The sequence below is a fragment of the Desmodus rotundus genome, chromosome 1 (assembly GCF_022682495.2).
Source record: "Desmodus rotundus isolate HL8 chromosome 1, HLdesRot8A.1, whole genome shotgun sequence".
In the NCBI taxonomy this organism is placed as follows: Eukaryota; Metazoa; Chordata; class Mammalia; order Chiroptera; family Phyllostomidae; genus Desmodus; species Desmodus rotundus.
In genome coordinates this window covers 199,712,250-199,739,315 of record NC_071387.1, presented here as the reverse complement: position 1 = coordinate 199,739,315, position 27,066 = coordinate 199,712,250, and the positions used below count along the sequence as shown (strand labels likewise).

Sequence of the window (27,066 nt, the reverse complement as noted above, 5' to 3'; positions counted from 1 at the left end):
CTTTCCATCCACTAGGACCCACACTGATTGCTCCCTCATCCAGCTCCTATGGCCCACCTATGGTGACCATCGTAGTTGCGCTCTTGTCCTTTCACAAGTATGCCACACACACCCAGGACACTTGACAGTCCTCTGCCCTGAGTGGGCGCACAGAAATCACTGTTCTGAGTGCCTGGGTCTGTGGCTTTCCCAGCTCACTGGGCCCTGCAGTCTGCCTCACGAAGCATGCCCCCCCAACCCCTTGGCTGGATAGTGTTTCTGCTGCTGTCAGCACCCGACTTGCCACAGTGTGTCATATTGCAAAGGGCTGTGCTCGAACGTGTTCACTAAGCAGTTTCCCCACATAGTATATCATGTGTTTATCTTAAGATGGGTGGGTTTAATTTTTAAAAGCTTTGGAGTCTGTCTTAGGTTTATGGAAGGAAACAAACTGATGACTCTTAACCAACGCGAAAAAAAAAGGCCATTTCTTCTCGCTCACTGTGTTGACACAGATACTCTTCTACACTTTTTTTCTCTGCATTCCTGTGTCCCGTGATGCCAGCGAGTGTGAAAATGGGCAATCTGAAAGTGATCCAAATAGCCCTCACACACAGACATTCATCGCACCATCGTGAGGGCTGTAAAGTGCTGGGAGCCGGTTAAATGCCCCTCGGCAAGGAGCTAGTTACATAAAATATAGCACAAGCACACTATGAAATATTGTGCAACGTCAAAAAGAATAAGATGTGTGTGCTGACAAAGTCTCCAAGATATTTTAAGTAGAAAAATTATGGTCCTGGAGAGTGTATAAAGTATGCTTCTATATTTACAAGGGAAAGTAAAATCAATTCCTACACGTGCATGAAGCCATGTAGACATAGAACGTCTCCGGTTACCCAAGAAAATAGCTGTTGTTTGTAGAGAGTTGAACTCAGGGTTGCACAGAGCGCCAAAAAGCAACAACAGAGATGCAAAATGAAACAAAAGTTTATTTTTTGCAATACTTTCCGTAAATTACAAAGGCAAACTGCTAAACTACAGCATGTAACTTTTCAATATTTAACCAGAGTACTTGTAATAAATATGCATCCTGAAACAAGATAAAAGGCTACGCTTTGTCAAGCATCCTACCAAATTTCTCAAGTTTTATACTGTGCAGCATTTCTGTGCGGGAGCAGGAGGGGGCTGTTCTGTGTTTTCTTAAGTGCTGTAACAAAAAGTCCTTTCACATTTCTTTAGAGCATTTTTGAAACTGCTGAACTACAAACAACTTAAGAAAAGTAACACCAAGCCTGAAAGCCATTTTTGCTTTGTTGTCACTGGTCGTCACCCAACACAGCCAAGCACCCCCTGGGCCCAGGTGGCCCTGAGGGACTCAGGCCCTGCCAGAGCAGGCGGGCACTTCCACTATGTATTTTGCAGATGTCTGTATTCTGTTTACATCCTTTGGTAACGTCAGTGTTGTAAGGGAAGTTGCAAGCAAGTCAGAAACATTTTTAACCTGAAAGGAAAGTGAACAGAAACATTTCCCCCCCAAGGCCTTTGCTATGCACCATCGGGTTTCCACGTCGGGATATTTAGCTTCCGCGCTGCAAAACCGACTGTGACTAACAGTGCTTCCAGAGACAACGTAGGGGCACTGGTAGAGCTGGGGCGACCATAATTATCCGATGGGTAAAAAGAGTATTTACGCATTAAGAAACGTGCTGCAGCAGCTCTGTGGACACCACGGCACAGACGCGCGGGGGAGGGGCCGCTCAGACGGACTTCGGGAGACCTAACTACCTTTCGCTACAGCTGAAAACTTTGAGGAAAAGGTTCTATTTTTAAAAAGTCTTAAGCATGGTTATCTAAAAAATATTCTGTTAATATAGTCTAATGTGAATTTCAGTCAGGGGTTTAGATAGGAAAACATCTTTAAGAGCCAATAAAAATATTGTAGAGAAAAAACACTTAAAAAAATCGAGGTTAGGAACTATGAGGCATTTCTTTTGGCTGTAAACATGCAGGTTACTGTCCCTTGTTGAAACACAATTGTTTGGATTTCCTGAGCTTCATGGGTAACGGCAGAAGGCAAGTTTGCATAGAAAATTTGCAACACCTCGACGATTGACTTAAAAACTTTTAAGGGCAATTTACTTTTGTTTTTAAGCTTCATATTCTAGTGAATGGTGCTCATCAAGCTAAGATTGACAAGCCGGCGATGAGCTATGTAAGGCAGACGGGGGGAAAGGAGGGAATTAGAGTTCTCAAATCCACAGGCTATCATGATAAAGGGTCTGAAGCAGCACTGCATAACGAGCGCCGTACTAATTTGGTTAGAAGTCGAATCATGTTTTGGGGATTGGAGACCAAAGGCAAAAAGAGCCCCACTGTGCTCAACAGCACAGCCAGAGTGTAGGAGCCAAAGCCACATTTACTAGGCTGAGGTGTCAACATATCACTCGGTGATGACAAAGCCGTGCAGCTGGTCAGGTCCCGAGGAGGGTGCCCACTCACCAGCGCTAGGGCTGGACTCCTGGGCACAGCAGATCCCGGCTCTGGATTCAGCAGGGATGATGGCACCTTTCACCTCTGCTGCTTTCAGGTCTCTAAGCAGTTCTGAGGACAACAGTCTTCTCCTGGGACCCGTGCCCGAAAGAAGCCTTTGGGAAGGGAAGAAGCTAGGCTAGGTCACAGTGCATGCCATGAATGAGAAAATGGCAGTGGTCGCCAACGACTCCGGATCTGACACAGAGATGGACAACAAGGGGCGTGTCCTGCCAAGGGGTCCACTCTACTTCTTCTGGGATTGGTTTTTACACATGGTAAGGATCTGCTTCAGTACTTTCTGGACATCTTCATCCATCTGGCCCTGGGAAGTTTAAAAAAAAGGCACTCATTAGAACCTCCGTTAAGTCCCGGCATTCTCTCCCCGAGAGAATGAGGTGACTGGCTGGGATGAGGCCCTTGGACCCTGATCTTCCAAAGGAATGAATTGCAGCCCTAGCAATGCCCACATTTCTGTGAGAAACTGAGTCATAGAGGGCCCTGCTCCTTCCCTCGGAGGAGGAGGAGGAGGCCGGGTCTACCGGAGCCCTACGAAGGGTTTCCAGGGTCTCAGCTGCAAACATGAGCTCGGTTAGCCAAACCACCAACAGTCAGAGCGGTGACCCTGAAGGCTCTGAGAATATCAGTGTGCCTAGAAAATAAAGACGGGGCTCCTGATTCTGCCAGGGTAGAGGGCAGCGGAGGGACGGTAGCACATTCTCCTTCATTTCTGAACAAATGATGAGGCTGTTCTCAGTAAATAGGGCAGGGTTCCCAACACAAAAACCAAAGCAAAGCAAAAGGCATTTTAGAGCTGTCCAATGTAGAGGATTCCCCTCCAAGCCTCATTAGCTCTATTTCTTTAGGATACCCAGCTGCTTTGCAGGGTGTTCCCATACCTGCACAGCGTATAGAAGATGCATCCTGTAAACCGATATGACCTCCTGGTGTTGTTTCTTGCATTCCTGGAAACATACAATTTGACTTGGTTACAGAACTTTAAAAAACAAAAACTGAGAACTGCGAGAAAGCTGTGGTCGAATGTCCCCCAAGTGATTCCCTCCATCAAATGCTCACATATGAAGCTTTTTAAAACTATTGTGTATTTCTGAAGACTTGTCAATATTCTTGGGGGCGGGGGGGAAGCTACCTATTTCCTATCTTGGTATGTCAACTCTGAAAGAAAATTCATGGTTAAATGTAATCATAAGGGTCCTTAAAAGAGAGATCAAGGTCAAAGGTAGAAGGAGGAGATGGGAGGACAGAACCACAGGTTGGAGTGATGTGCTTTGAAGATGGAGGTAGGGGCAGTAAGCCAAGGAGTTCGCACGACCTCGAAAAGAGAGAAAAGGCAGGGAAATGGATTTTCCCCTGGAACCTCTAGAGAGACCCACCCCTGCTGACATCTTGACTTCAGTCTAGCAAGACTGATGATCTCCAGGACTCCAAGATAACAAATTCTTATTGTTTTAAACCAAGTTTGTGTTGCTCTGTTGGGTGAAAAAGGGGAGAGGCCAAGAAACAGCTTCAGATCTGTAGATACACAACTACCAGAGATCCTGGCCTGGAGCAAGAAAAAGTTCTTGCCACTGTCAGAGATGGTACACCTACTGCAGAAAGAGAAGTACATGCGGGAAGAAGAAGCCCACTCCACTGTCCTACCAATTCCTCCTCCTCAGAGATACATCCACCCCAGCTCATGGCAGAGAATGGCTGGCAATTAGACTAGCTCCTTCTTTTGCCTCCACCAAAGGAGCCCCCAGTCAGCTGCTCACTGAAGTACATACTCCTTCAGGCTGGGACCATCTGTCCATGCCCACCTGCCCGCCCAGCAGAGCATGCAAGTGGTCGGTCAGCCTGGCCCTCCACCCCGCACCCAGCCACAGAGCAAACCCACTCACAGCCAGCTGCGCCTGGAGCTGCTTGACCTGCTGCTGCAGCCCATCCAGCTGCTGACTCTGCCTCTTGGAGGAGCTCGCTGAGTAGGAGAGCTGCGACAGGCTGTTCAGCGCCTCCTTCAACTTGGTGACTTCCTTCGACATCTCAGTTATCTAGTGAGAAAGGAGAATCGTTGTCAACAGGCAGGAATGTGCCTGCAAACGCAAAATTCCAGGTATTCTTAAGCCTTGACCATCGCCTCTGTTAGCCTCTTAGACTTGAGAATTTTGAATAATTTTTTTTTTACATTTTAAAGGAAACGCAAAAAACAAAACACATAAAATCAGACAAACCAACAAAACCTTCTAAGGCCATTATATTCAAATAAGGGCCCAAGATTAAATACTTTGTTTTGATGCATAAAGGTAACAAAAGCTGTGACACTGATTTCCTTTTTTAATTGTCTTAACAAAAACAGGATTTTAGGCATTGTTTATTTGGAGACAGCCATGTCTTGTTCAATATTGCTGACATTCACGATCAGGAATAGGTTCTAGAAACCATGATATCTCTGGACATCTTGTGTTTTAAAGTAAACACACTCCCCCCTCCACTTCCCAACCCCTTGCTCTTGGCTTTGGAAGCTCGTTTGAAGCATTCATTATAATAAAGGCATAAATGATCCATAGTGCTCCAGCCAATGCCATTCAGAACACCTGACCCAGGGGACTGGGATGCAGAGTGGATTTGGACACGGAACCATCCTCCATTCCCCGTCCCTCATGCCACAGCCAGCCCATCTCAAATCACCTGCACCCCACCTTCCTCCCCTCCCCTCCCCTCCTACACACCTTAGAAAATAAGGGCCAGGAAAAGCAGTTTTTATACTGACTTGGGAAAGCCCATGGAGCTTAGGGAGGTGGGATTAAGTCTGGAAGTGTTTGGGTTCCCATATGACAGAGGAATCTGTCTGGATTCCAAAAGAACTCAAGTTCAAGATCGGTCACAAACACTTTTCAGTTTGTGGCTTTACTTTTGATCCCTGACACTTGGCAGAGCTTCTGTAAAATAATTTTTGAAGAAAAAATATGCACCACATATGTGAAAATGCTTTAGGATAAGGGAAGTGCTTTAAAAAAAAAAAAAAAAAAAAGTCTAAGTGGCCCTGGCCGGGAAGCTGAGTGGGTTAGAACATTTTCCTGATACACTAAGGTTGTGAGTTCTATCCCTGATCAGGGCTCATACAAGAATCAACCAATAAATGCATAAATAAGTGGAACTAACCAATGTTTCTCTCTCTCCCCCACCACCTGCCTCTCTTCTAAATTCAATAAATAAAAATAACATAAAATAAATGTCTAACCTACTATTCTAATGTGGCTTTGGGGACAGAGGGATTCATGTGCTGAGTGAGCCTCTGAGCATTCACAACAGGTTCGCGTGAACCAATGCTAAAAATGTTAACTACAGTAAAGGCGGAAGGTCCCAGGGCTAACTAGCCAGCAACTTAACAGTAATAGAATCCCACCAACCTTCTTGTCTTTATCCTCCTCCAGTTTTGAAGAGTTCTCCGAATATCTCTTCATTTCTGCAAGCTCTTCCTGAGCATGCTGGAATTTTTGCAGAAGTTCATTGACTTCTTGCTCTTTGGATTTCAAGAGAGTCTGAATAGTTTCCTTTTCCCTTTTAAGTTGAGAGACCTCACTTCTAACCTGGGCAACCTCTGAATGGGCTCTCTCTTTCTCTTTTACGGAATCCTTTAATTTGGACGCCAACATGCTCACTTCACTTTCTAATGACGACTGGAGCTTTTCATAGGCAGACCTGGGCACCATTGCCTCGGTCATCGCTGCCTTCTCTTCTACAAGCTGCTTCTCCAGTCTGGCCACTTCCACTTCCTTGCTGGCAAGGTGCTCTTTCAGAGTGCTGATTTTCCCCTCCAACTCTTTGGCGGTCGTCCGCAGCGTGGTTATCACCTGCAAATGTTCTGTGATGGAGACAGAGTTCTCCTTCTGAGCATCTACCAGCTGTTTGAGCTGAGTCAACTCATTCAACACCTTTGAATACTGAGACTTCATTTCAGACAATGCCTCTTCTGCTCTGGCCCTAGACATGTTGGTCACCTGCATTAGTTTCTCATGCTCTGCTTTATGGATATAGTCCGCTGTGACATCTTCTAGAGATTTCCTCTTCCTGTAATCCTCCAGCTCAGCCTGGGCTTCTTTGTACAGCTGGGACAGCTCACTCACCTGTTTGTTGAGCTCGTCTATCATCCTGTTCATGGCCTCTTTCATGTCCCCGGCATCGTCACCGGCCTCCTGTGTCATCTGGCTTTTTAGTGTATCTTTTAATTTCATGATTTCTTCTTGGGCCTCTTGGTATTTCTCGAACAAAAATGCTTTCTCCTTATTCATACTCTCAATAACAGAGCAATAGGAGTTTTTCATTTCCTCATACTCTTCCACAGGTGGCTGAATTACCGTACCTTTCTCCCTCTCTACAAGCTTTTCCTCTAACTCTCTCACTCTCTCTTTATTTCTTTCACTTTCTTCTAACGCACTCTGGAGATCCTGCTTTAGCACACGTATTTCCTCCTCAGTGAGCCTCAGCTCCCGGAGATGGGAGTAACTGTCCACACTCTCGGGAGAGACAAGGCCCAGCTTCATCTGCTTCTGCACACTGAGGACTTCCTTCATCGCCTCCTCGTATTTGCTCTGAGTGTCTTTGAGTTTCTGGCTGAGGTCAGAGCCGTTCTCGGAAATCTCGGCATTGTTCAAACACGCGGGTTCTGTCCTTCTGGACTGGAGCTCGGCCTGTAGCTGTTTCCTCTCTGCTTCGGAGCTCTCCAGTCTCTTCTGCAAGTCTTGCAAAAGCTCTTGTAGTTGCTGGATTCTGACATCACTGTCGAGAGTGGATTTACTCACATACTGTGTTAAGACAGGTGGAGAGGATTTGGAGTCTGGGGGAGAGGTTTCACTAGGTTTCCCCAGAGATGGGGCCAAGTCAGTGTGAGTGGAATGGTAAGAGTCAAAGCTCAGGTCAGCTTCTGCCTCCTTGGGTGACTTGGCCTGAAAAAGGGAAGAACAATGAACTGGCACCAAAGGTGTGGTTAGGCGAACAAGCAGCTGAACGAGGGGACAAACCCAAAACCTCCGTGTGGGAGAGCAGCGTGATCTTTAAAAAAAAAAATTATCAGTATTATTAGCATTATTTTGCGCGATTGTTTTTCCATGTGTACTCTTGCCTCATGAAAACATATGGCCCGGAACCAGAGAGTCAGATTAACGATGCTAAGCCTATTCTGTGCTCCCTCCGAACAGATTTTTAGTGCCACTTTAAAACCAGTAGATTTGTTTTGGCTGTAAAGCCTCTGGTTCAACTTTTTCCTTTATCTCTCACATTATGCTGGCTGCCAAGAGGGGCAATAAATGGGCTTAGTACAGCTATTTCTTAAAAATTTCTTAAACTTGCTAAATGATCAATTTTACTAAGTGAATGGCTAATCATATATCTAGACACACATTACAATTTGTCCTATTATATATCATACTATGAATATAATTTACCAATTTAGAAACTTATAGAAATAGAGCTAATGAATAACTCTCAAGAAAGAAGTAACTTGAAACTATAAAGTACTTAAGGTTAACTATATTAAAAAAGAAGAAACTAATATAGATGTTCAAAATAAAATATCGTCTGACTAACCCTGAAAAATCCAGTAGCTTGCTCCTACAGAACAGCCTGTGGTAGCGATCTATTTACCTACCTGTAATTTATCTTGCAATTCTTTATTGTGTAAGGTAAGAGATGCAACTTTTGCTTGTAATAGGACAAGAACATCTGGTTGGTCAGCTTCAGAACTTATATCCAGTAGGCTATCAGCACCTTGGAAAAGAGAAAGGCAATTAGGCTAACATTTAAAAATTAAACTCTTATTTTTCTGACCCCTGAGAAACTCCCTTTCTGCCCAATCCTGTTCTTTTTCCTAGTCCTGACTATGAACGAAGGCCCCCATCAGCTGGATAAATGGACAGCAATTCTTAGCAGTGGGGTTTCCTTACTGGGTTTTTTTTTCCAGCACAATACTAGATGCCTAGATGCATAGAAGCTCATCTGAAAATTCATAAATGTGGTCAGACATTTTCTATTCACTTAAGTACAGTTGGTTGTTTTTTTGTTCCTCCCATTTCTGTGAATCCTTTTAGAAAAATCTCTGGAAGCTGGTTCACTTCTTAACCCCATCACCATTACACAAATTCAGACTTTATCACCTACTTTGAAACTCTGCCAATAGCTTCCAACAAATCTCTCTCTCTCCCCCCACTTGCTCACCTTAGTAAAAATGTAGCCTGCACACCACTGCCCAACTAATCTCCCTAAAACATGCTCTGATAGGGTCATTCCTTTGGTTCAAGTGCTTTAATTCCTCTCCCTCAAAAACAATCTCCAAATTCCTTTATCTAGATTAGGCCAGTATGACCTGGCCCCCATCCACTGTCTCAGATTTGTGACTTCTGACTTCTGCTCTAGCATCCCATATTCTTCAGACTCCAGGTGTCTGCCATACCCTCTATCTTCTCAACACGAGGTTCTGCTTCTTTAATTCCTCATCCGCATGACTGCCCTTGCAACATCTCTTTGGCGAGATAACTCTAGGCATCCTTCAAGACCCACGCCAAACGCTGTCCCCTCCACAAAGCATTTGCTGGCCACTGCACACAACACGGTCTTCTCTAAATCCCACAGTAAACACTGTTGGTAAGCCACCACTTTCAGGCATCCTACTGATTATCACATTGAAATAGCATCTACAGCAACACTATTTGAAGTGCTCACTGATGGAGACACAGGACTTGCTCCAGAATATAGTTCAGTGTACTGTGTCCTTCATCCAGAAGGTCTTCTTTTGAAAAAAAAAATCAGCTGGACAAAATAGTATGCTTAGTGAAATAGCTGAGTGATTTTTCTGGTGCAAACTCCTTCTGCTCACTGTAGACTGGCATGGGTTTACAGACTGCTTTCTGAATAGCACTGAGCTAAATCTTTTTCCTGTTATTTTTAACTTTCTCATAGCCATGTAATGCAAAGACGAAAGCTTTAATCTTAATCTGAAAGTATGCAAAATGGTACTTCCTCGTAGACACGCTTACTCCTGACGTCTGGTGCCAAAGCAGCAGCTTTATGACAGGAAGTCTGGTGAGCAGGGAGTCAATCGGGGATGGGGAACTGCAATTCTAAGCAACAGGAATTACTTCTACAATACAATGGATGAATCTTCAAGTGTCCTGTGTAGCAACTGTTCTGTTATATGAACACTGATTTCTGCCGGGAATGCGAAAGTTTAATATTTCTAAATTCCGTAAGTTAAAGGCTCCAAGCACATGAAATGCTAAGACTAAGAAACTGAATGCTACAGCAAAATAGAACCTTCGACTCAATCTACTCTATATTTTAAATTGATTCTAAAGGTATTTATACTACATCCTTAAAGGGCAAACCCACAGGATGGACTCCTGATACAATGAATTAAACCCTGTCTCCAGGAAGACAATACAATTGTGCGTGATTTCACTAACACACTGTCCTTGCGTGTGTCTATCTATTTAAAACCCCACGGAGGTGCCCGGGTGGTATTCCCTCCAGGAAAACAACCTGCCGCTCACCGTCAAGGAGTGCTGCTAGCTGACAGCTTGCAGCCAATGAGCCTCATCTCGCAATACTGGTTTTAAATGCATAAAATAGAGTAGACAGGCTATGGTAATTTAAGAACTTATTTCGTAGCAGAATAAATAAGGAGATCTGGCAGCAGGTCTAATAACGGCCATAATTTCTAGCAATCTAGATGAAGGCCCCCTGAAGTAGAGAGGGCACCAGTCTGTGCATCATCGGCAGCTCAGGGGTGCACGCCAGGCTCCTCCGGCCTCCCTACACAGAAGAGCCCCGCTTGGCCTTTGCTCTCGTTACGTGGACGTGGAACAGAAACCGGTCAAGAGAACAAAAACAGATGCGTGCAGCTTACCTGTGGTGCTATCACTCAGCCTGTCCTTGTTTTCCCGGATAGAACTGATCTCAGCCTGCTGGAACACAGAAATGACTTACAAGAACATTCCGGAATGTAACATTCCACCAAAGAATCAACCCAATTTTCCTCCTTGGTGTTATCTTACTAGAAAACCAGAAAATCTCAAGGAAAGAAGATATTTTAAAATACAAATGAACAGAAGTGACAATCACTACTAAAGTATAATTTCTAAAGCACTAGAAGTTCCAGAGAGCATGTTCTTAAAACATTTTTCAGAAATTTCATTAAGTATAACACAAATATTTTTTAAGATGATAACAACTTTGAGATCCTAAAACTTGAGATGGCAAATACTACTTCATAAAGAAGTCAAATAGAAAGTTTTACCTACCCAGTTAATACACTGATTAAAATACCTGAGAAGTACTTCTTAGCTTCATCATTTTATAAATTAACTGCTATTCCTATATTATTATTACTATTTCTAAGAGAAGTGATAGCGAAGAGGACCTGTCACAGAAGATAAAGGTAATTTTATAAAGGAAATAAAAATTCTTCTGGTCTTCGATCGACAATCCCCTAAAGATTTCCTCTAAACCTTTGTCCCTGAGTATCTGTTAATATATTGCAAAAATTCCTGTAATTTCAAAGTCAGAGTCTCATTTCAAAAAGCAGAGTACAGCGACTGGCCAGAAATGACTAGGTTTCATCTAGATGAGCCACAGCCACGATGAGAGAGAGACTTTTTCAGCAAAGGAACTTCTGTAAAGGCCAACATGCTAAAAATAAAGTGGCTTACTTTTGGCAAGTGCTTATCTTTCCAGAAAGCTGTTTTTTACTTGGAAAAAATATATAGGCTTATTTTTATTTTTGCAACTATATTAATGTACAATGAAGTACACCCATTTTCAGTTTACAATTTGAGGAGTTTTGACAAATATATACCCATGGAACTACCACTATCCTCAGCCAGACAGAGACTATTTCCATTACCTCTAAAACTTCCTTATATCCATCCCATCACAGCCAACCCCTGCCCATCCATTCCCAGGACTCGCTACGCTCCTTTCCGCATTTTTCCAGAATTCCTATAAATGGAATGTCACAGGGAATGGAATTTCTTCGTGTCTGGCCTCTTTCACTCAGCAGGATGACTTTCAGATTCATCTGCAATGCTGCTTGGCTCGCACTTCTTTCTTTTTTATGGCTGAGTAATAGACCATTACATGGATAAATGGCATTATCTCTATCCATTCACTTTTTGAAGGACATCTGGGTTGTTTCTAGATTGGAGATATTTAAATAAAGCTGCTATAAATATTTGTGGCTAGATCATATGTTGAACTTTAAGAAAAACGCAGCAAACAGTTTTGCAAAGTAGTTGTCCCACTTGACATTTCCACCAAGGGTATCAGAGTCCTAATTCTCCCTCATCGTTACCAACAATTGGTATTTTTAATCTCTTTAAACTTTAGCATGCTAACCGATGTCACTTTTTATCTTTTGTGAAGGTATTTATACACTCTATTTCTGAAAATAACAATTTGTGCTATTATTCTTTGAAAGGCACTGCCTCCTTTGAGCCCATTAACGATGAGGAGATAGTAGGGTACTAACGGTAAGAGTGTAACTTCCTTGTCTTGCCATATCTCGCGTAGGTATTCATCTTAGGAGTTTATTAGTAAAATCTAGTTAAAGTGAGGGAAGTGCTGGGTTGATAAGAATCTTTTTCAGACCAGTGAGCATCCAAGTTAAAAAAAATTATCTTTAGTAACTCTTAGATGGGGGAAATAAATATATAATTTTACCATTAAAATTTCATTTTAACAATAATAAATTTTACTTTCTTTCCAAGTACAATCTGCTAGTGATTATAGGGTAAACAGATAATGGACTGAAACATCATCCCATTCCTTACAATACTTTCTAACCACAAATCTACAGAAGCAGGTGAAATAAAATCTAATGGATTTTTTAAAAGTTTCTAAAATAAATACATATTACTGTTTCCTGACTATTACTGTTATAGTCAGGAAACAGTTTAATTAAAAATACACAGGTACTCAGTAAGGCATCAGAGAACAACAAAACCTTTCTTTCAACTGGCATTATATCAATTCGATTTAGTAAGAAGACTGGTTATCAGGTAAGTTTCATCTTTGTCCCTTTTTATTAAATGAAGAAATTAATTATTAGCTAGAGAATATAATTTACTCATTCTATTCTTTTTGTATGGGGTCCATGCCAGGAAAATAATCAAGGGTGCTGTTTGGTGAGAAGTTTGTAAAGCCATCACTGAGAAGTAGATTCTGTTCTGCCCAGTGCTGTGTAACTTAAACCAAGTCTATTAAGTGCCATACACTTCAACAGCAAAACTGAACACAGGAAGAAAATACCTTGAAGGGTGGCTCAGCAAAAAATGCTGATTCCTTTCCTGAAATTGGTGTGGAAGTTATTGATCTTGGGGAAGACACATCACTCAACTAAAAAGAAAAGAAAAGAAAACCATCAATAAAGAATGCGTCTTCAAAGTCTTTCCTTCTCCAGTGCCGAAGTATTTAACCAATGCAAATAAACCTAACAGTAATTATCCTTCAATTATTTGGGGGGTAACATATTTTCAATATAATTCAGATATGGCGAATACTTTCTGAAAGTTTGCAGACTACAACTAAGTAACTTTGATCCTATATTTACTAGAATCAATTTTAAACATCTTGCCCTGGCTGGCATAGCTCAGTGGATTGAGCGCAGGCCTGCAAATCAGAGGGTCACTGGTTCGATTCCCAGTCTAGGGCACATGCCTAGGTTGTGGGCCAGGTCCCTAGTGGGGGGTGCACGAGAGAGGCAACCACACATTGATGTTTCTATCCCTCTCTTTCTCCTTCCCTTCTCCTCTCTCTAAAAATAAATAAAATCTTTAAAAATAATAATAATAAAAATCTATAACACTTCTACTGCAGGTTGAGAATACTATTAACAATATGCTAATAGAGTTACAATTACGTATCCAGTGAGATACTCCTCTCAACTATTTGCATATGGGTTGTTCTCTCTATGGCCTGTGATTCTGTGAGGAACAAGCCCCAGTCTGGTTTTATTTGCCATGTCTGCACCCCCTCCTCTGGGCAGTAGTCACTGTAACCCGAAAGGGAAGCTGCTTTTAAGTCAACCTTAAATGTAATTATAAAGGCAAACAGATTTTAACAGGGCTTTCAGAAACCAACTAAAATTCATTTTCAACTAACTGCTCACCAGCTATCCATTCTCCAGTCCTCTACTGGAGCTATTAACACGAGGGACTAAAGGGACCGAACTTATTATCTTAAGGAAAAAGTTTCTATCATAAAGATTTTTGAGAAATTCCCTTGAGGCATTTAAAAAAGATACTGTTTATTCCCCAGTTTTCAAATAAATAAGAATCAACCGTGTTTCTATACTAATAATCAAAATCCTTTCTACCACCATTTGTCACTTAAAACCACTGAAGAAAATTTCACACGTGCGTCTAAGGTTCAATTCTACAGCATTTCTTTTGGCCCAGACACAGAATGACAAAATGATGGCTTTGCCGCTGCATGCTTGTTCACTGGGGGGTTGCGTTTGTTTTTACCTGCGTTGGACTGATAGGAGGTGGTGGAGCTTTGCGTTTTTTTGGAGTTCCACTTCTTTCTGAGCTTATTTTAGACACTTGATCATGCTGGAAGTTATCACAGTCCAAAGAACGGAGCTGGGTTAGTTAGGTTAGTGAAGTCTGAGCAAACAGCTTCATCCAACAATGAGAAAAACCTCAACAGTTCATGCATTTCTGACTTTGCCAAGATCTGCCATCTGCTACCAACACAAAAATAAGTAATGTGCATGCTCAAAGTTTTCTTCCAGCAGCCCATGCTTTAATAGCAAGAAAATAAAATACACAAGACAAAAATCAGATTAAGTTGTTGTGGAAACTGCGCAAGTAGAGGATGAGGAGCCGTCTGCCACAATCTAGAACCCGGGATACACTCAGAGACTAACTTTCCTCGTAACGCAGAGCGGTGAGTGGAATTTTCCCCATTTTGCATTACTTCCATTCCTTTCCTTAAAGAATGCAAACATAGGGGAAAGGAAGAACCTCATCTCTAAAAGTTATGGATAAATAGTAGCACCATTAGTACACAATAAACTCAGTACTGAGTTTTGTGTTTATAATTTTTTCAAAAAAACCCCCTCTGATATATAAATAAACAGCCAAATACAATGTCTCCTTAATAGTAAAGTAAGTGACTATGTTTTTAGGAAAAAAAAAAAAAAACCTCCAAAATAACAGGGCAAACTTCTCAGTTTCTGTGTAACAGTAATGGCATTTTTGAAAAGCCCCAAAGTAAAAGGAAATTAAAAGGAAAAGCTGAATATCTTATTTTCACTAAGTATCTCACGTTGCCATGGACACACTAGGTCTACAATCCATGGGATATTACAAGTATTTAAACTATTGTTACTCATTCTCAGTTTAAACTGGATCAAACACTTTCACAACAATGGGAAATATTAGTACATTTCAGAAAAAGATAAAATTATAAGCAGCAGGTTTAAAGTTATAAGCTTTGCAATAGGGTAAACAATTTAGAAAACATTTACCACCTTGGAACGATGAATCATTTACTCTAAAGATACTTCACTCCTTAAGTATTTTCAACATAGTCTTTATCACTTTTCTAGGACTATGGAATGGTTTAATTGGAACATTTTCAAATTTTCACAAGCCAAGATGAAACACAAATCCCCTCCCCCAAGGATAAATACCTGCTTTGGTTTTGTTGGTGTCTTTAAATCTGTAGAGGAAAAAGTGGGGGGGAAAAGAACTGTAAGAACCATAGTAAGTCTTATTCACTTTGGGTAAGGGGGGTCCACATCCAATATACAATATGCTTAGCACTTCATTCCTCCTCAAGAACATGTTTGAAAGAATAATAAAATATATCATATTGCACAAATTCCTTCTTCCTTTGGGGAACATGCAGTGGATGAAAAAAACAACACTGGATCTTTTCTTTCACATACCAGCATCCTGAGAGATTTTTGATAATAGAAGGCTCTGAATTCCTGCGTTTTCTGAGAGTTTGGAATAATGTAAGGCATTGTGTCCAAGAGAATCTACAAGGGTTAGGTCTGCGCCTTTTTTAATTAAAGCTTCCGTGATGTTAGAGCTGCCGATCTCACAGGCCACCATCAGAGCAGTTCTGAAGAAAACAGGAGACACCAAATGAGTTCTAACAACATGCGGGAACCCATTCCCTGTCTTCAAACCAGGGAGAGAAGAGCATGTGCAGTAAAAACCGTGCTGCACTTCATCTTCTAGAGGATTCAAAACGGAATGCTCTCCATATGAAGCTAGGGAGTTGTTCTCTAAATCCTCAGATTAATTCAAAACATTAAGCCATCATAGGTCAAACAACATGGACCCAGTCTTGTAAGCATAATCTTCTAAATGGGATGGAATTTAATAAGATTGGCACAAATCTTGTTGTTTTTTTCACCTGAAGCATTCCAAATTACCTATACATCATTAGGATGGTTTTTATAAAAGAAATCAATGTTTACTTTTAATTAATTTTTCATGAGAAGTCACAGGAAATGGCCTATTATTCACCTTAGTATTTAATAACCTCACCACAGACTCAATGATGTTCCCAGAGGTCTGGGAAAAAAAAATTTTTTTTAAGTCAAAACAGGTTCTTGATTATTAAAAAGGGCAGAAAATAAAAAAGCAAGTTAAAATCACTTCATAACCAATGATCCAAACTACAGCTATGATATTTTCGAAGAGTCTCAGAGCGTGGGTAACACTGAAACCACACGGTTTCTAATTCTGCGGTACCTTCCGTTTTTGTCCCTGGAATTTACATCTGCTCCGTGATCCAGAAGGAAGCGGCAGACCTCGCTGTGGCCATTTTGTACGGCAAGCAGCAGTGGTATATTCCCATCCTAGGAGACAAATCCAGGTGAAGATTTTTCACGAGATGCCAATGCCACCATGGGAAAGGTCCCTGCTCTCTCTACATTTGTTCCTGGATTGTCCCGTTGGTCTGACATGTGACCCCCACCGTCCCCCAGGATAGTCTGTGCTCCCACCGGGCTGCTACTGTATCTGAGCACAACTCTTCTAACGGACTTTCACCATTAGCTTTTCCTGGGGAGCCTCAGTCTCTCGAGCTGCTTGTGTTCCCTGGGCCGTCAGTCCAGTGATGATACGAGAGCGCGGAACACAAAGCATGCAAAGGCTCCAGGCGGGTGTATGCGCCAGGTTTACTTGGAGATGGCTCTGGAGAAGTGAGGGACTTGTTTCACACGGCATGAGGAGGTCCGCCGCCCTCTGAGCAGGCTCCTCCAAGGGGGCTCCGTGTGTCCTGCCAGGCCACTACCGTCTTCCTGGAAAGCATCCTCTTTCATAATCTTACTATGTACCAAAACATAAAATAGCCCTGGCCAGGTGGCTCGGTGGGCTGGAGCATCATCCTGTACACCAAAAGGTCGGAGGTTCGATCCTAGGTCAGGGCATATCCCTAGGTTGCTGGCTCGATCCCTGGTTGGGGCACATACAGAAGACAACTGATCGATGTTTCTCTCTCACATCCATGTTTCTCTCTCTCTCTTTCTCTCCCCCTGCCCCTTCTTCTCTCTCTAAAATCAGTACTCATATCTTAGGGTGAGGATTAAAAAAACATACTATAAATTAAGAGTTTGTGTATTACTGACACATGACTAGATAAAGAGATGGATGGGGAATGATTTATTATGTTCCAATATGACAACTGGCAATTCCATTGGAAAAGAAGAAAATTAGATCCCAAACTCATAGACATACATTAAGAATTTAAACATGACAATATAGAACAAACGAAGAAACACTAGAAGAATATACAGGTATCTATTTGCATAAATCCACAGTGAAGAAGGCCTGATTCAAATGACAGAAACCACAAGAGAAGCTTGGATTCTGCCCTTTCCTTGAATACTCCCCCAACGGGGTCAACAGTAATTCTTAAGGTAGATGTATTTCGCTCAAATAATCAAAGGAAAAAGATGAAGTTACAATATCTCCAGTTATTTTAACACAGGGATTTGTTACGATAGAATTGCTGCTTGAGGGTTAAGTCTCCTTTTAAAGTCCAGTTTCAGACACATTTCTAAAAAATTATCTCTCAGAAGTTATACCAGTTTAATTCCTGGTTATAAGGAACTGAGATTCAGGGAGCGTAAAGTTATTCACAGATTCCACAGCTTACTTCACAGTATCCCCACGAGGTGTAAGCGTGCGCCTACCAATTCCCATGCGACAGCAGGAAACTGAACCCTGTAAGCAGGAGCCACGGGCATGTAAATTTACTCTCCAAATAGCCCCGGGGAGGTTAAAATAGGCTAGAAGTGGCCTCCGCAATTGGAGAACCCTAACCAGCAGCACCCATGCCCAAAGAAAAGCATAAAACTTCTACTTAGGCTTATTTTTTAATTTTTAAAAATCAAGAAACCAAGTCTTACTGATATTTAAGTTGATGGTAGACCACACGGACACCCTCACGTGTAAGTACACGCATACGGGGTGTACATGCTGCAAAGTGTTTTCCTTATGATCGAGGGACCAACGGGGGTAACACTTCCACCCATTTTGCAGAAGAGGCGCTAAACTGAGAAGCCATCGAATCTGCCAAACACTTAGGTCTCTAAGGTTAGCGACTGTCAGTGCTCTAGTAACTACTGTGCGCCTCCACCTCCCGTGGCCACCTGGCACTTACCGAGTCCTTGAGGTTTACGGGGCTTCTGTGCTCGCACAGCACCTGCACAGCCGGGAGGCAGCCTTGTGCCGCTGAGGAGGGAAAACACAACACCACAGCGGCTCACAAAGCTACTCTCACACTCTCACACGAGGCATCATCACGCGCTCCTGGGAAGAAGCTGACATTCTGCCCAGTTTGCATCTGTTCACTCTGGCTGCACTGGAGCGAAATGGGACGGTGAAGAGGTGTTCTCAACCACGGTTTAATTTCAGGGTCAGCCAGCCACTGCCCGTGGGCAAACATTTGATTTAGCTTTTCCACAACTAGCCCGAAAAGAAATCTGTAAATCTCATCAACCCCAAGTTCACTGTCATCATTTTGTCACTCGAGGCTGTGCAACAGACAGTGAAACAAAATGTTCATGATTGATGTTCTTAATGAGCACCAAATCAGAAAAAATCTGTATCGCCCATTACTTGAAATCTACAAGTGCTTATGAATATCTCTTAGTTTAAACAAGAACCTTAAGTTAATTCAAATATAACCAAGACGATTTTTACTGGTTATGTGGCAGGCAAGTCGTGAAATCTAGATTTATTCCTTGGTAATTCTACAAGCTTTGCAAACTGAAGAAAATGGGATTGTCTAAGAATAATGACAGAAAACAGCAGCAAGAATAATATAGTAAGTTTAATGGCTTGAGTCAGGAGTGGGTCTGATGGCACAAGGCAAATAAGAGGATGCGAGTTACCTGCGTAATGCAAAGCGGTTTTCCCAGAGCTGTCGGTATTTTCGGCTGGGCACTTAGACTGTAAGACAAAAACAAACAAATCCATGGAATCAAGTTGAATTCGAGTCAGTTCATCTTCTTCCTGCAAAGTATGACGAGCCTTGTTGGGAAGAGTGTAAACACGAACGGCCCCATCACCACGCTCCAGCGGCCCGTAGTCTCATGGGGAGGAAGACTCAACTCCAAGTAATCATGACACAGGCAAACTGTCACCCTGCCGCTCCAGCCACCTCCTCCTGTCCCTTACCCCATCACCATATTCCCCCGCGCCATCCCCATGAGCTATCAGACATGCTCTCCAATTTTTCATCTTGATACGATCATCCTCCCCACCTACTTCCAGCCCCAATTCTCCGTCCCTTTTACAAAACCCACTTTTTCTCAAGAATAGTCCATACAGTCCACACTTCCTCACCTGCCATTCATCCCTGAACCCACAGCCAGGTGTTTACCCTCCAGACCCCAGAGAAAGGTTCTTGTCAACGTCACCAACAATCCCCGCATTGCTAATGACAGTGAACATTTTTGTCCTCTGCCCGAGGACCTCTCGCCTGCAGCCCTCTCTAGCACTCCACCCCTCAGCTCCTACAGCCCTGCCTGGCCCATCCAGTCCTGGCTTTCCTCCCACTGCTGGGGCCACTCCTCCTCTTGTAGCCAAACATAAAACCTTGGGTTCCTCAGCGCTGTCTCTAAGCTCTCTTCCTCGGTAATCTCATCCACATCTAAAATCTAATGCCTCCCGAATGCGTATCTTAACAGCAATAGTATCATCTACATATTAGCTGTGATGTGCCGGACACTGTTCTAAGAACTGTTTTAAGGCTCTTAACAGCCCTCGTTGGACACCATCATTCAGTCCTGTTTTCGATGAGGACACTGAGCTACAGAGATGTTAATAATTTGTTCAGGTCACACTAAGCAGCAGAGCCGGGATTTGAACTTAGACAGGCTGAGCTGGAGCTGGGTTCTTATCTGTACACAAGACAGGTCATCTCTGAGCACCAGGCTTGATAACCTACTGCCTGGTTCCCATTGCCATCCTGCTGTCTCACAGGCACCTCAAGCCCGGCACAGCCAAATCCTCCGGTTTCTCCTGCACCCCAGCCCGATCCTCCAACGTTTCCTTGTCCGTCAACAGCATTACATCTAGTCCACGAGCCAGACACTACTGATTCGTCTCCTCCTCCTCCTTCCACCCTATCCTACAACTCCGCTCCAAAAACATACCCTGCTTCTAGCATCTGCTTTCTCCAGGACAACCTGGTGTGAACCGGCACCTTCCCACCTGGACAGATAGGACAGCCTCCCTCCTAGCAGGTCTCCATGATTCTGTGTTTTCCCCATTGAACCAACTCCCTACACAATTACAGTGAGCTTTTAAAACGGCCACTCTTTACTTAAAACTCTTCCAGTTGCACACTACTGACATTAATTATAGTCTGTCCATTGTGACAGACAAGGTCCATACCCTGTGCCTTTATTTCTCTTCCTCCCATGCTTTGCCCCAGGCCCACTCAATGGCTTGCTTTCCTCTTTGACTAGTGTCTTTCCTACCTTAGGCCTTTTGTACTTGCTGCTGTGTCTGCTTGGAGTGCCTTCCCCTTGGCTCTTTGCATTGCTGAATTTTCAGCTTATCACCTCCTCCATGAAGCCTTCCCTGAATATACCTTTCACTCTTTTCCACTCCTCTCTCGAGTATCCTGTTATTTTCTTTTTAGTGCTGTGTAATTTTAAATGTGTCTTGTGTACTTGTTTACCAGAATGTAAGCTCCGTCAGGACAGGGGCTGCTGTGTTCACAAGTATATAATACGTTCAATGCCTGATACAAATGCCCAGGGAACACTTGTCAGAAGAAAGGGAGGGAGAGAGTTCATTTGAATTGGAAGTTTCACAAGGCTCTATTTGTACTCACTGCCTTAAGGAGGTAGACCTTTAAAACAACAGCCACTGGAGAGGGCAAGCATCTCTAACAGACAGGTAGTAAGAGCCTCGGTCCAGAGGGCCCAGAGAGAGAAATAAGTACAGAGGGTGCAGGGGTGAGAGGTAGCAAGGGATAACAAGGGTCATGTCACAGAGGGCACGGGTTGCCAAGACAGGAGGTGAAGAGCTAACTAGAGGCATAGGGCCCAAGGGAAGCAACCCATTAGGAGGACATCGAAGCCTCAGGCTTTAACTACGATCCAGAAATAGCATTCAGACAACTTGTAAGTTCAGGGAGGCAAGGACAGGCAACCTTAGAGAGAAATGTCTATCGGCCCTTCAGTGGTGAGAATGGGGATCAAATTCCATCTTACCATGCTTTGGCCTAATTTTAGAACAGCACAAGGAACTGTTTAAAGGCTTCAAAGATTCCAGAGAAAAACCAATCCATTTGCATAACCAGATATAAGATTACATGGGAGGCTAGAATATCTGGTCCTTGCCCATGAGGATTTCTAGCTTGTCAAGTTCATTCTTCCTTAAAATCAGAGCCAGATGCACAGTCTGGATAGCCAAGCCAGGAGGGGAGTGGAGATTTAGAACACATAGAAGTTTTAACAATTAAGGCAAGACCAAGGGTGTGGAGGCAGGGCACTAACTTGGGCAAGTCAACGATTCTCATTTATCCAGAGTGCCCACCCAGTCCCCGAGAGGGCAGATGAGAAAAGTTCTATTTGAACTATTTTCAGGGAGAAGCCTCATCATAAAAATAATGAGCATGGCAGATGTTGACCTGTTTTTCTTGAATTCCACGTCAAAGACCTGTGCAGGCTAAGTATCCTGGCACTGGTGGCGGCTTGCATCATGCAATGCAAGACAAAGAGCTGTGTGATCAGCAGAGCAGGTCAAGTTGAAGAACGTGGCCACGTTTCTATATCAGAATTGCAAAGTCAACTTAAAGCAAGCTGCTGGGTTGCAAACAGCACTGCAAAGGCCGAGACAACAGCCCCACGGAACAGGCAGTACTCCAAACACATATTTTACCGCTCTGTGCTGTTCCTCAAAACAGCCAGCTTGCATTCTGACTGGCAACCCTTGGATGTTACAGTAACGGCATCTATAGGGATTTCATTAAATATTCATCTTTATAAAGATTTACGGAAGCCGGCACCCTAAGTGATCATTATGAGTTTCCTGGCAAGGTTGTCAAACCAGGGAGTTAGCTTAAAATTATAAAGAAGAACAAAACCAAGAACTTAAGAACTAAAAGCTCATCGAGTTACATACAAGGAAATAATGGTTGGAATTTTGGTTTGCAAGAAGAGCTGTATTCCACTAATGAGGGGAATCGAGAGGACTAGGACAGGGGCCAGCCTATTTGTGAGGATCTCCAACAGCATGGAAAAAAGGTTTTTAAAAATTTTTTATACTTTTTAATTTAATCTTTATTTGTAATTTTTCCATTACCATTTAGTCCCCTTATACCCACTTTGCCCCAGCAATCACCACAATGTTGTCCATGCCCATGAGTCCTTTTTCCATTTTGCTCAGTCCCTCCACCCTCTAACCTCCCCCGCAACTAGCTGTCATCCGTTCTCCGTCTATGAGTCTGTCCCCATTTTCCTTATTAGTTCAGCTTGTTCATTAGATTCCACATATGAGTGAGATCATATGATATTTGTCTTTCTCTGACTGGCTTATTTCAGTTAGCATAATGTTCTCCAGGTCCACCTATACTGTTGCAAAACATAAAATTTTCTTCTTTTTTACAGCTGTTTTTTTTAACTGTTGATTTAAAGGGCCCAAGTCCTTCAGAAAAGAGAAAGAGGAGCTAAAAAAAGGAAAGAAAAGAGTGGATTCCAGGAAGACCCTCCAGATTCCCTACCAGTGTGATGGCTATAGAAGTAATTAGTCTTCTCCTGGGCTGGCATTTCAATAATGAAGCTTCTGAAGAAACCAGGTTCTGGGATAGAGTTTAAAGGAGAGAAAAGGAGGGAAAGATAGAGAGATAGAGAGATAGACAGAGAGAGAGAGAGAGAGAGAATTTGTTCTTTCACAGACACAGTTATTTTAAACATTGAAAGTGACATGTGTCTAGTTTTCAGTTGTTGCCCTTTTTTACCTGAAGGAGCTTCTTGATGTACTCATGGTGGTTGTTCTTGGCTGCGAGGTGCAAAGCACTGTGTCCTAAATAGATTTAAGAAAACAAAAGTAAAAAAAAACACAAGAAAAAAAAAACAGCCACACATTTTAAATCTTATCTCTGTAATGAAGACAACTATGAGGAAATAAACAGTTCTCCAACAAAGACGGGATTGTTATTCTTAGGAGTCAGGCCTCAATTCCTGATCTCTGAGTTCAGCTCAACAGAACTGGGAGAACACAGGACAACGGTCAAGGTCGGCTCCAGCCGCTGTCCTCTTGGGGTGCCAGTCAGCTCTGGGTGACAGCTGGCTGTGGACTCACACCGGGAAGCTTAGGAGTTGCGCTTTCTGCTGTCAATATGTATGCCAAAGGCCCCATGTCCACAGTCACAGGCTGTGGATCCCACAGGCTTGGGGACCCAACAAAGGCACCCTGCACACCCGCAGAAACACATGCGACACCCACACTTTCTGATTTCTCATTTCTCTCTTCCAAATGTCCTCCAGCCCCTAGATGGAAACCACCTGGAGTTCTCAGAGTCAAAAGTTCTTATGCAGAAGAAGGAAAAGAGTTATAAAACAACTACATACTATCGAAGTAGTGTTTCTTTACATTTCCTTCAAGAACACAACCGGATATGAGGCTCTCTGATGTTCCTGTGGACACCCATCTGCACCCACAGCCTAATGGGCCTGTAGAATAATTTCTATGGACAAGGGGCCTTGGTATCTACCACACCAGCAGGCTCCCACTCCAGGGCCTTTAGAAACTGCTCCCTGTTCACCTGAATTCTCCTTCTCTAGGGCTACCACCCAGCCTGCTCACTCACCTCCCTCCTGATGCCAATGGACCACTCACTGCCTTCTGAATGAGACTCTCCTGACTGCCCCACTTCAAGTTCCAGATCCCCCCCAGCTCTTTGATCCCGTCTCCTGGCTTCATGTCTGTTCTTGGTGGCACTGAACACTTTCCAACATTCCTTCCCACTGCCCATGTTCTCTCTACACAGACACCTATATTCACGTAGTGAATTGTTCTCCTTTCCCCACTGGAATATTAACTCAGCGATGACAGGAGTTGTGTCATTCCCTGCTGCATCCCTAGTGCCCATGACACGGCTGGCACTTAGTAGGCTCTCAATATACTCTTGTTAATCTGAATTATTGGGTATGTTTATGTGCATCACAGATGTCTGGGGAGGGGGGCTTTGGGAGAGGGGACCAAAGTCACCAGTGCCAGACAACCCAATACGCCTAGTAAACTCTTAAATCCCTATGTTTCCCAAACATTTGACCACGCACACCAGCGCCACACCTCTGCCTCAGCATTATTGCCTGTTAAGCTGTAGGGGATTGGCCTGTGCATTGTGGGATGTTAAGCAACACCTCTGCCTCCACCCACTAGCTGTCCAGTTGGGACAATCAGAAATGTCCACAGACATTGCTACGTCTCCCGATTTGTGGGAACTGGGGTGGGGCAAAACCACCCCAGGTTGAGAATCACTGGCTTAGAGGAACAATTTCTTTTATATGATGGTCCAGTCTCCAAATACCATGTCTCCTCTCTAACCGGAAATCCACTAATTATTAGAGAATCGTATGTCTAGGAAATACCATATTTAAAAATTAGAGGGTTTTGGACCACAGTGAGCTGCATAAAACATGTAAGGTCAAAGGTCAGATTCCTTTTTTCTGATCTGGGCTGAGAGACGCTAAGGGTGTGCGGAGGGGGTGGGACACTGACAAGCAGGAGCCCTTCCCTCCCAAACAGGTGCTGATGAGGAAAGCTAGGAAATGAGGGAAAAGAGACCCTTGGAAGTAGGAAGACAAAGATCTTCCCTCCTTCCAGGCTCTGAGTCCAGTTACATTATGCGTTAAATCGGCTTTGGTGGGCTAGCCCGGCCCCAACCATCGTTTCTAAGGACAAGCCCGCTCTGCATTTGAAACAAAGCTTTAAAGCTTCAAAGTTCGCCTTACAGACGAACTTTGAGAAGCTATCCTGATGGTAAGCTGAAGATTGTTTGTTTGTTTTTTAAAGATTTTATTTATTTATTTTCACAGAGAGGGGAAGTGAGGGAGAAAGGGAGAGAAACATTAATGTGTGGTTGTCTCTCATGAGCCCCCAAATGGGGACCCGACCCACAACCCAGGCATGTGCCCTGACTAGGAATCGAACCAGCAACCCCTGGGTTCGCAGACCAGCACTCAATCCACTGAGCCACCCCAGCCAGGGCTCGAAGACTGTTTTTACATTGTGTATGTGTGTGTTAACTTTTGTCTATGCCGTGGACAAAGGCTGTTTGTTTCACATAAACAGCACCCGTTGCAAGAAGGCACAGCTCCCCAAAGACAGGGTGGGAGGGAGACTTAAACAACTTGTCATAAAATAAACTACGGGCTTTCGTTTAACCCCAAGTGTTCCCGTCATTCCTGGAAATAAGTGCTGTGTTTCTAGAGAAACAAGATCTTTCGTTCTTTGGCCCTGTGGTATGTTTTCCCAACCAGGAGCACTCAAGCATTTCTCACTTAAAATGGTCTCAAAATTCGAATGATCCCTCATTCCCAGGACAGTGTCTGATGTGAGATGCCTCTCACCGCTATGTTCAAACAAAATTCCCTTTCCAAATGCAAAATCTTCCAGAGAGAATATATTATCCTAGTGACAGAATCTCACTGAAACGGGACAGTGCAAACGTCTGGCCCCATTCAGCTGTGGACCTGTCTAGAATATCAGGAAGCAATGTCCCCATAGGCAAATACCAGGGCAATCCGAATTCAAGTGCATTAGAGCCGAACTTGGCCTGAAAGTGAAAAGACCAGTGTTACTTATAAGGCAAGAGTTGTGGGCCGTTCCAGGTGGTTTAAGATCTTATGATTGAAAGAGAGTCTAGGAAGAGTGGCCGAACCATCTAGCCAGAGGACACCTCCCCTAGACCACCTCAGATGGTAACTGTTTATTCCGTTCTTTAAGGTCACTGGAGAAAACAGAGAACTAACGAACGTAACAGAGGAATTATTGATGGCACGGAGCACGTCCTCTTCAAGTGCATGTGACAAATTTTAAAACCACTGAAATCACAGCATACAAAGATATGGCTAACACAGAGCAAAAAGCCAAAGTTTGAGAAATGATTATCTCAGATCATAAGACACAAAACATTTAGAAAAATAAGAAGAATTAAATAGCACTCAACTAGATAAGGTTTAATATATCTTCTTAAAAATTGGAGTTTCAGAATGCTAAATATAAACAATAAGACTATGAATTTATTTGGTTCTTATGTACAATTTAAATATATTTAGATAACATTATTCTTAGAAATCCTCATCTTTACTTCAAATGTTTATTATTGAACCATAAGTTCAACTGCCTTGTTATGTTCCAAGGAGAGATAAGATCAGAGTATAAAAGACTTATTTATAGTAACTATTCTTATTATTAGTTATGAAATTATCTTAGACTCCCTGGTGCAGACTTGCACAGTGTTTTATACAGAATCAAACGATTTTGCTTGAACATGTATGTATCGTCTGACACACTTTCACGGCCGGGCTATGCTGTCACTGTGTGTGCCTGGCCCTTCCGGCCTCGCATGCGTGAGTTAATACCAAGTCAAGTGCCATAAAGCACACAGTCGTTTCGGGTTTTCCTTTAAATTAAAACACAAAATACAGTTTCAGCTATAACTTCCAGTTACATATTAAATGACTCATCCTCCAAAGTGCCCAAGTTTCAAGATACACATTAGCTTTATCTGCACGTGGCATCAAATTTGAATGGGAGTAGGGGTGTAACGCAAGGAAAGTCCACCCAGAAATCAAAAAGCGAAACCAGCCCACAGAGACCCTAGGGAAGAGCAAGGGTTCCCAAGTTCTCCCCTTTCTGAGGACGCTCGGCAGTTCGCTCTTTCCACACCGCCCCTCCCCCTCTCCTGCGTCTCTCTCCTCCTGGGAGGAAAGACGTTTTATCATGGATGTCAAGGGTGTAAAGGGATCAGAGAAAATCTAAGATGTAGGAGAGTGACAGAAACTATGTGTCA

The 27,066-nt window shown here is 43.1% G+C and overlaps 1 protein-coding gene across 9 annotated transcripts in view; it reads right to left on the bottom strand.

Annotated features, from left to right (window-relative positions):
- Positions 1-951: 951 nt before the first annotated feature.
- Positions 952-27,066, bottom strand: part of RAI14 (retinoic acid induced 14) — a 125,133-nt gene continuing 99,018 nt past the window's right edge. For 4 of the 9 annotated variants that reach the window (XM_045186185.3, XM_053914165.2, XM_053914173.2 and 1 more), the window contains 14 exons: positions 23,005-23,069; positions 18,923-18,980; positions 18,190-18,260; positions 16,275-16,381; positions 15,458-15,636; positions 15,200-15,228; positions 14,028-14,144; positions 12,811-12,897; positions 10,412-10,469; positions 8,159-8,277; positions 5,922-7,457; positions 4,413-4,562; positions 3,411-3,476; positions 952-2,836 (listed from right to left, as the gene is read on the bottom strand). In XM_045186185.3, coding sequence (XP_045042120.2) covers positions 2,759-2,836; positions 3,411-3,476; positions 4,413-4,562; positions 5,922-7,457; positions 8,159-8,277; positions 10,412-10,469; positions 12,811-12,897; positions 14,028-14,144; positions 15,200-15,228; positions 15,458-15,636; positions 16,275-16,381; positions 18,190-18,260; positions 18,923-18,980; positions 23,005-23,069 — 2,720 coding nt within the window. In that variant the 3' untranslated portion in view covers positions 952-2,758. The remainder of the gene's footprint in view (positions 2,837-3,410; positions 3,477-4,412; positions 4,563-5,921; positions 7,458-8,158; positions 8,278-10,411; positions 10,470-12,810; positions 12,898-14,027; positions 14,145-15,199; positions 15,229-15,457; positions 15,637-16,274; positions 16,382-18,189; positions 18,261-18,922; positions 18,981-23,004; positions 23,070-27,066) is intronic. The other 5 variants (XM_053914177.2, XM_024578637.4, XM_053914187.2 and 2 more) reach the window with 3 other exon arrangements.